The sequence below is a fragment of the Struthio camelus genome, chromosome 3 (genome assembly GCF_040807025.1).
Source record: "Struthio camelus isolate bStrCam1 chromosome 3, bStrCam1.hap1, whole genome shotgun sequence".
Lineage (NCBI taxonomy): Eukaryota > Metazoa > Chordata > Aves > Struthioniformes > Struthionidae > Struthio > Struthio camelus.
Genome location: NC_090944.1, coordinates 28,786,271 through 28,801,316, shown reverse-complemented (window position 1 = coordinate 28,801,316; position 15,046 = coordinate 28,786,271). Strand labels below are relative to the sequence as shown.

At 36.8% G+C, this 15,046-nt stretch overlaps 1 protein-coding gene across 3 annotated transcripts in view; it reads right to left on the bottom strand.

Moving 5' to 3' along the window:
* PXDN (peroxidasin) overlaps positions 1-15,046 on the bottom strand; it is an 87,163-nt gene that overhangs the window by 57,693 nt on the left and 14,424 nt on the right. For all 3 annotated transcript variants that reach the window (XM_068937262.1, XM_068937264.1, XM_068937263.1), the window contains exons 2-3: positions 4,557-4,628; positions 3,404-3,475 (exon numbers count right to left, since the gene is read on the bottom strand). In XM_068937262.1, the coding sequence (XP_068793363.1) occupies positions 3,404-3,475; positions 4,557-4,628 (144 nt within the window). The remainder of the gene's footprint in view (positions 1-3,403; positions 3,476-4,556; positions 4,629-15,046) is intronic.

Below are 15,046 nucleotides of genomic sequence, written 5' to 3'. Positions count from 1 at the left end.
TCCTTCAAGCTAGCTTCTGCCTTACTGCTCTGTAGCTGTTAAGCACCTTCTCTTACCCAGAAAGCTCTCTGTAATTACTGCTGTACATGAGACTTAGAATTTAGGGAGAAGATATGGGGAAAATAATTCTTCTCCTTTTTACTTTAACCTCAAATTTTCCACTGCTGATTCCAGATCATATAACACTCTACATGTTATACCCGTAATAGTACGTCCCTATCTTCAACTTTCAGTTATCTTCTGTCTTGGAGAGCAAACTGTTGAGTTTCAGGATCCAGAAGGATTACCCTACCAGTTTTCCACAAGTCTCTATGTGTCTATATAATAAGTTTAGCAAGCTTTTCTTTCTCATCTTTCTGCACTACCATCACGAGTCAGTTAACTGAACAACTTACAGGAAGTCAATAAAATATATATAGTGTACCTTATACATCACATATACATACACATTCACATGATATATCAGAAGCAACAAATTACAGACATGCTATCATTTATTTTGCTCATATGAAGACAACTTTTAATGTTTATTTTAGAGACCAGGGCTTACATTATCCTTTGCAGAACAGGGAATGTAACACCAAAAAATTATACTGAATTACCGAAGTACAGTATAAACATACAGAAAAAAAAAAAAAAAAAATTATAGATGAGGTCCAAGCTACTAATGCTTTTTTGATCTTTACTAAAGAATCATATTGCCAACTCTTAAGGTACATGAAATGAGAAAGACAGAAAGACAGAAAAAGCATCCTCTTGTTTTCACAGAAAAACAATGATAATGACATTTATTTCTGTCCAACTTTTGGTATACGAATTCAAAGATAGATTATTACCACAAACAGCACAACCATGTAAAACTGTTTATGGAACTGTCAACATTTCAATTATATAAAGAACAAGAAAATAAATAATCATAAAAAAGAGCTTCAAAAATCAGACGTGCATAATTTTTCTTTTTATAATTCAAGTACCAACTTCTACAATGATTAATAATTTTAATGTACTGTTACGAAAATTGTGGCAAGATCACTCATCTTTGTCAATATTTGTTCGCCATACAGACAATTCTGAAAATAAATGTATCTCACAAAACTCTACAGTCAATTTCAGATACAAATAATAAAAAGAATCACTTGAAAATTCTGGGGCTGCTATGAGATTTGCAAGAGAAAGCTTTGTCTGAAAGCACAGAAAATGATATGCAGCAGAGATACAGGAATGGATCTTAGTATCTCTCTCTCAGGTACCGACCTTGTTTCTTTATATAGAATAAAACTTAGATTTTGCTAAATCTAAGTCATTGAGAAAAGATAGGCTTTCTAAAAGTACTCAGTAAAGTACACATTTTCAGAACTAACCGCAATCCAGTACTTCAGTTCTCTTAATAACAAGTAGCATAACGTACTAATAACCTCAACCTCTGAAACAGGGCAAGCTATATTGCCAAATATCCATAGGATCAGGCCATCTTTAGTAAGTAAATCTCAAACATTTCAGATCATTTGTCTATATAACATTAAATCCTGAACTATATTTCTAACTTCTAGTAAATAATGATCTCTTCCCTCCCTCCCCTCCCCCACCCCCAATAATTTCTATTTCAGCTGATCCTACTGGGAAAAAAAATGGTCTTTTTTTTTTTTCCTTTGCTCCACAGGATATACTTAGCCTGTGCTTACCAAACTGAATTTGTCACTGCAGCTGAACTGTATTTGGTACATTTGAGCCTTCTGTATTAGTATTTGCCAGTACTAGGAATGTCACAATTTTACGGCTGCACAATTCTGAACGTTTATAGCACAGGTCACTGATACAGGCAAAAAGGTCTTTAAAATAAAGTCTGTTAGCAAAACTGAGGATGTTTTTCAAGAAGAGCTCTCTTTAGCTGAATCAATGACCACAATGAGCTTCTATATTCCACTTCTATATTATATCCAAAATTTCCAGGGAACAAGAAGGAAAGGAAAAGATCTTCCTCTTAATAATACAGATACAGATATACACTAATACATTTATATGAGAACAAATGTATGTAGTAGTTCAGTAACCTCTTTTCACGCTTTTATTGAGCTGAACAGGATGTATAGTTCAGTATTATCTCAGTTTTAATACAACTATGCAAAACAAGCACCTGAAAATAAAGAACTAATAAGAACCTAACAATATTTCTGTACAGTTACTATATAAAGTAGCTTAGTCCTCCTGAATTAGTGCACCTTAAGTACTTCACTATTATTTTACACTGAAGGTTACAAAACACCACTTCCACCATATAAACATGTTCTGAAACAAATACAGAATGGACTTTAATAATTCATCGGGGACAGTCTGTTCAACATTCTCTTTCCTCTAGTTTTATACTGGGTAAACAATTTTATTATTGAAAGATGATATACATAAAAATGAGACCAGGGAACGTAATCAAACACAGCTTTGAAAACCAAGTGGCACATCTGTACAAATTATGTGATTTTTATTTCCCTCCTTTCTCCTCCCTCCTTAGATCTATTCAGGTTACATTCTTGAAAATTAGATGGAAAAATAATGTTTTGAATTATTCCCAAAAAAGTGAAATCTCAAAGTGATCGTTCTTTTCTGCACGCCACTCTAACAATAATCAATAGAATCAATAGAAGTTTCCTATATGACACCACACAAAATAGCCTCCCAGAGTCTAGAGCTGAGAATCCACAACAAATCACTATCTAGCTGTAGATTCTTTTTTATAGACAAATAACTTTTTGGATAGCTGTTTTTTATTTGAGTAATTAAGATAAATGACACATTTGCTAAAAATACGAAGAATTATTCTTAAAACGTACAGGTTGCTTTATAACTTACACCCTCTGATCGATCACAAAGATATTTTTTTATTTTCAGTTTGACTTGATTTTTCTCTTACAAACTTATGCTGCATCCAGTGAACAATTTGGGGGTAGTTAAAAAGCTTAAATAAATTCCAAGCTTATATATAAATAGAAATCTTGGACTAGCTGCTCCTAAACCATTTTTCAAAATACAGACTAAAAAAAGTATCTATATGAAAATTTCAAGTGAACCTTTTAAGAGATGACTTCCTAAATCTTTCAATATACCCTTTTTAAATTTATTTTCTAAATTGCATTTGGTAAATAGCAACTAGTAAGCCCTTTAAAACCAGCAGCCTATAAACAAATACCTCAGTCTTGTGTTAGCAAACCTCAAACCACCTATTTATAGGAAAAGATTCACAATTCTCTCTCCCCCCACCCCAGTAATTTAATTTCACAGATTTTCAAAGCAGTTTGTGACATGAAACAGAGAGTCAGATTAAAATACAATTTGAGATTAAAATACTTTCCCATTTCAGAAGTAAAGTTCAATTACATTTTAATAGAAAAGTCACATTCATTTAACTTACAGATATTTCAGATTTTCAAGGTCTTCAAATGCCCCACTAGGTATTCTTTTAATTTGATTGTTGTTTAGAAGCCTGTAAAAATAAACACACAACCGTTTGTTAAACACACAACCGTTTGTTTTAACCTGTAGGAAAAAAGCCAAAAAGTGTGACAGCAGGTATAAATGCAGCATTAAAAGGCATACCTAAAAAAAAAAAAAAATACCCACAACAATTGTGCCTTAACAGTAACAGTTGGCAGAAATAAAGTGAAACGCTTACTTAGTACTTTTCAGGTGTGAACTCTATAAAGATTAGACAGAAATAAAAAAATACAAATCATCTAAAAGCTGAAATAGTTTGACTTTTTGCAGGTATCGGAGGTTAGAATGAAGGAAAAAAATCCTGGTCCCTAGTCTAAACAGAAGACTGAAATCAATAAAATTGATATTAACAGAGATTTCTCATTAACAGGTGGATCTAAACGGCTTTCCCTAGTGTGTTTCGTAGCAATATTCTGTGTATTGGACCCTTTATGTCATACAGGAACACCACTGTCTGTATTCACAGCTTTGCCCCAAACCTTGATTGCATGGATGTATAAAAAGGAGGGACTCTGAACCTAATGAATCCTGTCTTCATTTGGGACTCATGGACCTCAACTCAGGGATTTGGAACGGCTAAAACATGAGGATGGATATCTGACAGAAACTGAAAGGCAGAACTGAGGGACTGATCACAAACAGAGGCATGATGAAAGGTGCTTGAAAGGAGGAAGAGCCACCGAAAGTGTCTAGGTAGTACAGATTTGGACAACACACGCTGGGGGGAAAGTCCTATCATTTCCTGGTGTGACTATACACCAAGATGTCTCAAGAAATTATTTTTACATGCTTGCAGGACAAGTTCTATATTTTTCATATTTCCTATCAAAGAACGTTAATAAAAAATTAGGAAGTAAATAATTTGATTTTTTTACTGTAACAGGCATACAGCTGGTTTTGCTTGCTTTCAAGTACTTTGGGCCTAAATCTTGCTTCCTTCACCTGTGTAAATACTGCAGCTGAAATCTGTGAGACTACTTACCTATGAAAGGCCAGCACATTTGGCACAGTATCAAACTAACCACGTTACATCAAAAAGGGAAAGTACCTTAGGCTGAAAAATAACTTACAGTGTGTTCAGGTTTTTAAGCCGTCTAAACTCTCCAGGCTGGATTTCTTTAATCCTATTAAATCTTAGGTCTCTGCAGAATAAAGAAAAAAGAATCATGTTAGAAAAATCTACGTATTTTTTTCGTATGAAAAAAACGAATTAAGCACAACTCTTTTGTGACCAGTGTGAATGCTTGCCTCTGTCTGTAAACCACGGCTTTTCACCATGGGAGAAAGCAAAGCAAATCCAAACCCTATGCAACAAGTTTAACAAGAGGTTTCACCAAAACAGCGCGTAGCCCGCCTCCACAGGCAACACTGACGCCTGTCTCTGAGCTGAACCCATACGCATGAAGGACGTTCACCTCCTCAGGGAACCGCTTTCTGATGGCCTGTCGAACCATATTTCACTACATCAAACTGTCTTTGCATTCTGAAATCTACTTGGAAATAATATACTGGAACAGACAAAGAAAACAGGGATCAGGAAAAAAGAGACAACTGTCAAGGCCGTTAAGACACTCCTTTCTCTTGTTCTGAGTAAGGGGGCTTAAATGCTTTACACCTCAGCCGCTTCTACAACTTAAAATCGAACAGCTTGAAGCAAATGATATTCTTGATTAATCATACCTCCTGCTAGTTTTTCACGTGCTTTTACCATGTTCAGGTCATGGAGAACTCCTCCAAGGGGAAGGAAACCTTCAGTTTCTGGGGAGAGGCGGGGAAGAGAAGGGCTTTCCTGAGCGCACGTCCTTGCCGGGGCGGCCCAGAGCGCCGAGGCGCTGCCTGCGACGGCCTTGCCCCCGCCGCCCCCGCTCGGCCCCACCTCGGCCTCTGCCCCACCGGACACCGAACTGCTTCGGCGAGGCTGTTTCCGCTTCTTTTGCTGGGTTCCTTCTCTTCTAGCTTAGCGCGCCCGAAACAGCGCAGGATCGGCTAAACGCTGGAGCGGCCCGACGAGAGGGGCCAGGAGGCTGCAGCCCGGTGCGGGGTGCCCCGGGAGCGAGGACTCCCCCGGCTTTGGGAACCCCGCTTCAGGGAGCACGGGGCAGGAGAAGAGAGCGCCGAGCACAGCAGGATCGTCGGCGCGAGCCCGGGGACGCGCCGACGCTGAGGAAGGACCAGCCGAGCGAGGACAGCGCTAGAGTGAAGAACACACACTGGGAGCTCAAGCAAGGCCAACGCGATCCCAATGTCTTAAGAGACTTTCTTTTGCTGAAGTAACGGAGAGTTGGGAGGTTTCTTGCCCCTTTCTTCTAAGTTACTTCCTACCCCTGCCACGTCATCACGTGACTTTTAGTCCCAAGACCCTGTTCCCTGCCCTGCTTCAATCCTTTCACTTCGCCTTTTATCTTTTCTGGCTGTCCCTCATTTTGGTTTTGCACAGCGGCCGCATACTTAGCTATCTGTTCTACCTCAGGGCAGCAGTGACTTCCCATGACAGGCTAGAGCGCACCAGAAGATCAGAATACTAGATTGAGGTAGCCTACCCCATCTTTTGACTATCCTGTTTTCCTCTTCCTCATCAGTTAACATTCATTACTGAAAGGAAAATAATAAATGAAACAACCAACAAGAACCCTCCAAACACTTACAAGCAGGGCACGGGATTTTAGCCTTAAATAATAACCCAAAATTAACTGTCATGCATTCAGGTTTTCAAGCCAAAAATTGGTATACCTAACTACTAATTCACCATTTGTTTCCTTTATTATATAGTTCACAGTGAAAGCAATTATTCTTTAAAATCATACCTAACGATGATTTTATGAAAAAGCTTACTACTGCAATTTTCTTGTATTAAATCCTCTTAGCGGTAGTCCTGTACAAACAACAATGAACGAAAAGGATACTGAACGTCTTGCTTCAGAAAACGTCCGCTTGACCTCCCAAAAGGTTTTTTATAGTGTTATCTCTTAACTTTCTTTCTCAAACGCCTCCACATGCATATACGTATTTAGAAAAGGAGAGCCACTGCAGCTAAAACAACTTTCCCTTCTGTATAAAGCCCTAAAACCTATATTTCTGTTTATTAGCAAAAACATCATAGGTACTAATGGTTACCATTTTCCTCCTCCCTGTGACATTCCAGGGCTTAATAGTTTAAGTTGTAAAAATACGCTCCAATTATACAGTCTTCCGCAGAAGCTAAATCCGCTACGTTGAAGAATTATGTCTCCCCTGCATAACACAAACAAAACAACATGCAGATCAGGCCCTAGTAAACTACATACACTCAGGATTACTTTCCTGGCCCCATGTCATCTGGTCTGTGCGAGCGCGTGGAGCCCGACCAGGAAACGTTTGGGAGAGCGCTCGGGTGCCGGGGCCAAGAACGTGCCAGGGAGCACGCTAGCAATTTAGCAATCGGACACCCCTGAGGATCGCATTCCAGCGGAGGCGGACGCGCCGGGCCCCGCCGCTCTGCTTGCAGTGCCAGCACACCACGCCGTACGCGGGCAACAGCGCTCCTACAAACGCCTGCTTAGCAGCCTAATTTTTTGTGGCAAAAGCTTGTGTTACCAAATAAGAGCTATGCTACAAAAATCTTTTCTCTTGATGAATAAAAATTTTGCTCCTGCCAGAGTCCTTTCTTTTTTTAAAAACTAAATCTGTCTATTAGTCCACCCTCTTAATCTGCCCTTTCCTTATAGGAAACCAATAATATTTCCATTTTAGTAATGAGAAATAGCAACAACATTTTTAACTAATTAAACAAAGTGAAAAGTCCTAAATAAATGAATATTAAAGAATAAATGCAGCTGTTACTATCACATAAAATCCAACATAGCAAGTGGCAGCTCTTGGCATTCTAAATGACCAATTTATCTCACTCATAAAGTTTGTACTGACAGTGTACAATATGGAAAATTTTGAGTTCTCTACTTACTTATTCAGACAGAGAAAGGAAACATTTGGGTACCTAAACTCATTGCAAGTTTGCGAAAAATGTGATATAAAATAAATGAGGGAATACATTCGTAAAGGTATTAATAAATGCTCAGAGTAAGAAAATCACATAATAGGATATATAGTGAATTATACAGCTTCCAAATATATTGAACTTAAACAAGCCACTTTTAAGAAAATTCAATTAAAGAAGTTTCATATCGTCCTCTATTCCAAATGCAGCAATGCCTGTTAGAGAAAGAACTTCTTTTACTCAGAGCCGGTACACTGGAATTAAAATATAATGTTTTAAAAAATATATTAGGTGTAGTTTTGATTATGGGGTGTAGCGGGGCTTATTGTCAGAAAACAACATTATATAAGGGGAAGAATTAAGGCTTTAGATTTCATTATTTTTACAAAATATTACACGTGTACTTTTAAATTAGTATTCCTCTCTAAAAAATTTAATCCAAATCTCTTTTTGCACATGTTTGACCTTTGACAAAAGGTTCTGTTGATTCATTCAAATAAGACAAAATCATGAACCATTCGAAATCAAGCTGATTAAAAGCAGGGCTGACAGCATACTGTCAGGTACTACTGTCACATACCTCAAAAGATGACAGCCTATTTATCAAGTTATGGATCTTCAACACCAAAAGAAATCCCCTAATTACTGTATTGAGCATATACAGGAAATTGCTTTTCATTTGTTATTTCTAATTCATGTCACAAAATCTGGTCACATGAAGACCTTATATTAAGATCTTTAATAAAAAAAAGGGAAAACCAAAAAATAACGTGTTAAACCATAGCTTCATTCATAGCCATTTCTCTCTACATATGCATAATATTAGCCAACTCTATCTTATGAATATACAAATACTTTAGAGTGTGACAATTCCTTTAAAAACGTTTCTCTTGTGGCATTATATATGTATGCAACGGACAAATCAGGACATTAGCAAAGACCTCTATATGTCGCACACACATCTCACTGAAATACTGGAATTCCAAGACTAATTAGATTTCAAATCTAATGTTAAAACTACAAGTATAGATTCCATGTTTACAGGTTATGCAAGTTTTTTATTATATGCAGTCTTCTGTGAATTAATTACAGTGCACTTAAAAAAGAATACAAAAGCTTTCAAATTAATAACTGTAAAGAAACTACTTCATAAAAGCAATGACAGACAAAAATGTTCAGATCTTTGGTATTCATCTTCCTGGCTGTAAGACTGAAACAATAGCTTTAAGCATCTGTAAAAAAACTAATGCTACAGATAGATAGCAAAGAAATCAAAACAAAAATGAAACTGAAGCTCATTTGCTAGCTACAACAGTGAGATTTCCAACACGTAACATGAGGAAACACACATAGTTTCCAACTTTAACAGTTGGAATCACCAACATACTTCCCAAATAAGGGCATCTGCAAAATCTTGAACTAATAAAAAGGAGGTAACTTAGTTTACCTCGGACACTTTTTTGTTCCATTATTAAAAAACGCTTGAGAAGGGAACTTATCATTATGCAAATGTAAAATTTTAGTTACAATGTGCAATCTCATATTTTGTTTACAATTCTTTGCTGATTTTGATAGATGTCAATGCAAAAATAGGTTATACAGCATATTCCTCTCAGATGACAAAGAAAACATTAAATAATACACTCACTCGTTACTGTTCTACTGTTGAGGCTGAAGAAGAGTACCACCAAGCTAGGCTAATCAAGCGTTATTTATACTAACCTTAACTAATTCTGTGACATGAACACTACGTGAAAATTAGTGTAAGTCAAGTAAAACAAAGAAAACTCACCAAAATTCCAAAAGAAAGGACAAGCAGCTATTTTTCTCCAAAAATATTACATATAAGGATAGATAAAGGCAAAAGTATCAGATTTAACGCTAGCAAAATAGAACAATGCGCTTAAACTCAAGTTTAAAAGGTAAGAATTTGCATTAGCCTATCATACCAAAAGCATCTGATAGATATAAGTATTTTCAATTCAAAGTGTATCTTTTAGCTGCAGAAAAGAAAAAAGCGATTTGGATAAATTTAACACAGTCTTATGATATACTGATGTCTGAAACATATCGTTGACGCATTAATGACTTCTATTATCCATCTTCATTAACAAGCAAAATACTGCAACATTTGTCAGTGAAATTAAATTAAATCTTGAATTTTTATTAGTAGTGAAAGTAAGTACCTCATTACTGCTTTTCAAGATAGTACTTCAGATATTAATTTAGGACATGAAAGATCTTGAATTTAATTCTCTGTTACCTCAGATACATTTCCTCAGTGCAAATTAAGCAAAATCCCCTCAACAGCAAAATGGAAGTATCTTAAAAACTGAAAGGCTCTTGCATGCTGAGCGTGTGGACCATAAAAAACCAACCCCGCAACGTAGATACTTTTAAAAGCTCCAGTGATAACTATTTAAAGTTGAAATTCTTCCTCCGTACGTGAATGTAAGCTGTACAGCAATAAAATCTGCACTATTTTAATTTGATAAAATAAAAGGAAGTGGTGGCTTTGATTTGAGAAGAATCAACAGGAACAACGCAAACTGTTTTCAAAGGATAGACACATCATTGTACCCTCCCTGAAACTCAGAGATATAAAAACTCTGAAAAAGAGTTGGATATAAAATATGATGCATTCTCTTATTCATATAGAAAGGTAGTCACAAAATGTTGATTAGTGCCAATAACAAATGCCAAAACCGACAAATGACAATTCCTTCAGCTGCATGATATACTGTGAATCTGGAAAAAAATGAAAACCAGTTAATCTCTTTTCCTTTTAAGAAAGGGGGAGTAATTTTATAGCCTTTAAAAAAAAAAAAAAAAAGAAGAAGAACGACCATTGCATTGATCATTTGTTTTGCTCTCTTCAGATATTTTAATAAAGTAGGAATTGTCATAAGTGGATCACTTTGCCAAGGGCAAAGTAATTCAAAAGAACAAAATAAGAGCAAAACAGTAATTTTTTCTAACAGTAGAAGATTAATTACTACCCAGCAGAAATAATCTATAATATAAATGCCAAACAACTATGTTTCTCAATGCAGAACAAAGGATCTGCAAATGCCAGCAAGACTACATTGCTTATGTCTACTTTATTCTTATTCTTTTTTTATTCAAGGTCATCCCAGCAGGAAATGAAAAACAGCCATCAGCATAGTAAAAACATTCAAACAGAACAGAGCATGAAAATTGCACAAAAGAGGTTATATAATCAAGTCAGTGCAGTAACTGGATGATGTCAATGGCACTTTAATGCTGCTTTAACTACTGCCCTGTAAAAAAATGTGTCACTTTGTTGAACAAACAAACTCCACCACTCAAAAAACAACAAAAAAATCCCCGCTTTCAACTATATCACTACTTATATTAATCCTCACTACAAATAGCATAGCTTTTTCTAGAATACCAGAGAAAACAAAATATTTTTCATTTAATTTTAAGATTTAGCTTAAGCGATTCTTTTACAAAGCTATTTCTTTCCCATTTTCTTGGCAATTCATTTTCTGGATGAATTCTTCCCCAGCCTAATTGCTATATACAATATGTGATTTTCTCTAATTAACATTGAGACATTTTATTATCTGTACATCACACGGCACATAAAATAAAGCCACTGTCCTTTTAGAGTAAAAAAACCCAGAAATCTTACATACTAAGTCGATATCACTGTCAATAATATTTGGTACACCATTAAGTTTAGTAAGAAAAGTGAACGGTAGGACCATAAAATTACTAAAATCTGTAGAACAGGATGCAAACGCATTTGGCAATACTTACCTTGATCACAAACCAATGCTTACCAAAATACCCAGAACTAAACGTGGCTGACACATTAATTCTCTAATTTAAATAATGCCTCATTTGCAGGAATATGTAACATTTGTTGAAGGGGTTTTAAGTTTGCAAGTTTTAAAAACACGTTTATCAGGTGTTTTCTCTGGTGAATGGAGAGCTTATGACAGCCTTCTACAAGAGCGAAGGATTTGGTTTAACTAACAATTATTTTGCCTAACAGTTGAAAAGAAAACATTTAAATGTGAACTCAATGAAAAGCAATACAGTATTGTTTTACTAAGTCTTTAGATCCCTCCAGTGCCTTTGTTGCCAATTTTTCCAAGCAGCTATGTAGTGCCATTAGTAAGACTGCAGCAGAGTTTGCTGGTCTAAAGTTTTAGGCACGTAGCCTTAATTTACAAGAATCATATATGGAAATATTACCCTGGCATGATTGTGGCCCTTTGTGCTACTTCAGAGTTTTCCAAAGTCCATCCATTACAGAAAAAATAGTGTTTTGAAATTAGAGATTTTGTTTTATAATTGCTTCAAATTCTCATGCTATCTTAAAAAAAAAAAAAAAAAACTAAAAACTTTAAAGGAATCAGCAGAATTGAAAGAGATGTAATGCTAGCTGTGTAGCCTGGAGAAATAACATGCAAATCTGAGATCTGTCTTAATTCCTCTCAGGGAGATTCAGTTATGAAACCAAATAATGAAAAGGTTATCAACAGTACTGTCAAACGATTCATTAATGATTATTTTTGACAGAAGTATCCTTGCGGAAGGCCTGCCTTTTTGTCCTATGTTTGTACCATGCCCAATAAAATGGGGCACGACAGCTGCATATGAGTGTTACGTTAATAGAAACACACGGTGGTAAGGTCTTGGAGCAAGCAAAGAGTGAACTGATGATTGGCACATTTGGTAGTGCAAAGAGATACTGATGCATTGAAAAGTTTTTAGAGGATTAGAAACACTTGGAGATACAACCTCTTTTCAGTTTCAGTTTTAACTCTGCTTTTCAACTGAAAAAAAAAGTTTCTCCTCTTTCGTATTTTAAAGGAGAAACAAGAAAGAGACACTAACCAGTTTGTGATACACCAAGAACCACTGAAACAAATGCAATTAATATTTTACTTTGGTTTCATAAGTTACTAGTCACGTAGGTTACTTATTTGGGGAAAAAAAAAAAAAACAGAAGTATTGTTTTTATGCTAAGATCATAAATTAGTCTCTTGTACCCCTATTCACCTTTTTGCAAAATAAGTAACAACATCTCTCTACTTCTCTGTCTCACAGGGATGCTTAAGTCTAAATTCTATACCCACAAAATACTGAAATTCTCAGAGGAACAACCGATGAAATTAAAAGTTAGAAAGAATCATTATAATCCTTTGACTTCCCACATGTGACAGGTCACAGAATAGTAGACAAATTGTGGTCCTAAGGCAATGACTGACTTTTCACTGAGTTGAAACACCCTTTGAGAAAATGTAAAGCTGTGATTCAAAAAGACCAAGAACGAAGCACAACCTAAAGCAAGTCATTCTGGTAGTAAACTATACTCACTGTTAAAAATGGGAGAGTCTGCATTTGTTTCCCGGTTGCATGCATTTATGTTCAGATTCCACTCACTGGAAGCAATTAGCTATAGGTGAGAAGTATCATTGATTATTTTTCTTAAAATAGTTCCAGAGGAACATCAAAGTTCATACATGAAATTTTTTGCACTGCTTCTTAAAGACTAATCAAAAAAACCCTCCCAAAAAGGCTAGGCAGGAAAACATATGCACAAAGGCTATCCTTTGTACAGAAGATTTCTTTGATTTTGTTCTGTGGAGGATTTACTTCTTTCTTTCCTGTCAGGAAAACAGGATGCAGGTGCAAACAAATGAGCACGCAAATTAATGAAAGAAAATATGCACTCTTATGGTCACTTGCATTTGTACTGGAGTATCGGAGATCCCCTCACAAGCAGCTCGGACACGCCAGCCTCGCTCCTAGCCCTCAGCCCGTCTGCAAGGGCACTGGGTGACACCAGCCGGCGCTGCCGGCTGCCCTGAGCCTTCTGGCACGGAGGGATCACAGCAATGAGCACTGAGCAGCAGAAGGACCCGCTGCTCCAAGCGTGGTCATGGGGGAGAACTGGGAGAGTTGTAAAAGTCTGGCCAGGTAAACTGATAAATGAGCATGGAAGTGTGATTTCCCCCATCACCACATTTTTATGGACTTTTCTTTCCTCCGGGTAGGCAGCTTCACTGATGCAGCGGTTATGATCCTGCATTACCAATAATTTTGCCAGTGAATAACGTTCAGTATGTACGATAGCAATGACCTTACTAAAAAAATGTTCATTTTATCTCCTTCAATTCAAACAGAGATCTTGCAATACCAAAAAAAAAAAAAAAAAAAAAAAAAATCAACATTAAGCCAAAGGATGTGGAAAACTGAAGGAATTATTGTATCTAAAAATACCATCTAAATGTGACTCAAAAGCCTTTATTCATCATTAATCTATGCGTCACTATTCCCTTTCCACTAGGCAGATTTTAACAGAACGTATTTCCAACAGTAATGTACTTCTCAGTTATTTCTAATACAGTGATTGCCACATTAGATTCAAACGGACTCAGAGGGGTTAGAAATGACTGGGATACGTGTTGTTAAGGGATGTCAAGGATGTTCTGCTGCTCGTGTTCAAAGCACTGTTGACCTAGAAAGTAGAAACAAAGATTCAGGTACTTTATCATTTAGCTGCAGACTGGCTTCTTGGTTTCAGACACAGAGACAACTCTTCCTCCCACTTCACGGAAACTCCATCACCTCTGTGAGAAAGTCGTAGCTCTTGGAAGAGTATGTCCTGCTTCCCGAGGTGGGCAACAGCCTGCTCGAGTGCACCTAAGGCGTTTCTCTTGCTCTGCCTCCAGCGCCACTCTCAGGGCAAGAACCGGGAGCGCCGGGGCCATGCGTGCGCGGGCTGCGGGGAGCACGGCCACCCCGCTGCCACCGGCCCGGCTGCAGGCACGCGGGCCCTCCCGCCCCACCGAAACAGGGAAGCTCCTGTCCACCTGCCTGCACAGAGCAATGGCAGAGGACATTCATCCTTCGAGTATCCCGCTGAATGACTTCCCGGGAAGAGATTACTCTTTCCTTTTTCATCTTGCTAAGCCCATCCTAACATTGATATCAAAATTATGCACAAAAAGCAACTGAAACAATTTTAGAGCTACTACTTATTTCCCACTCATGCTTCCTAATCATCTGGAAACAATTTCTCTCATAGAATATATCTAGAGAATAAATAAAGAATTACTGATTGGCATACCTCATAAACTGACAATACTTCATAATTGTTTTATCATATTCCAAAATGCTTTGCACATTATTACAGGATCTATCAACATCTGTGCCATTTAACCTCACATTATGAAAGAAAAACTGAGTTAAATAAAATGCCTGTAACTCTTCTGTCTTCACATTTTTTGTCTTCTTTCTCTGCAAAACGTGAATTGGGATTACCCAGATAAAAAACTGAATAATTTGATTGCTGCAAATGGTATATCTGGGTCTGAAATTTCCAAAGAAGTGTAACCAGTCTTGCATGTGTTTGTTAGTTATTTTAAATTGCAGTGACCTCAGGAGTTCACATTTATTTGGCTTAAATTGTGTACCCTGTTCTTTGGAGTTCTGATATTGCCAGTATTAAGTCAACAACTAATTACAAAGCACTTTGTAATATCTGTAATTATTTCATCATATTAACAGAGAAAAGCGCAAAAAATACAAGAAGCATAAATTACT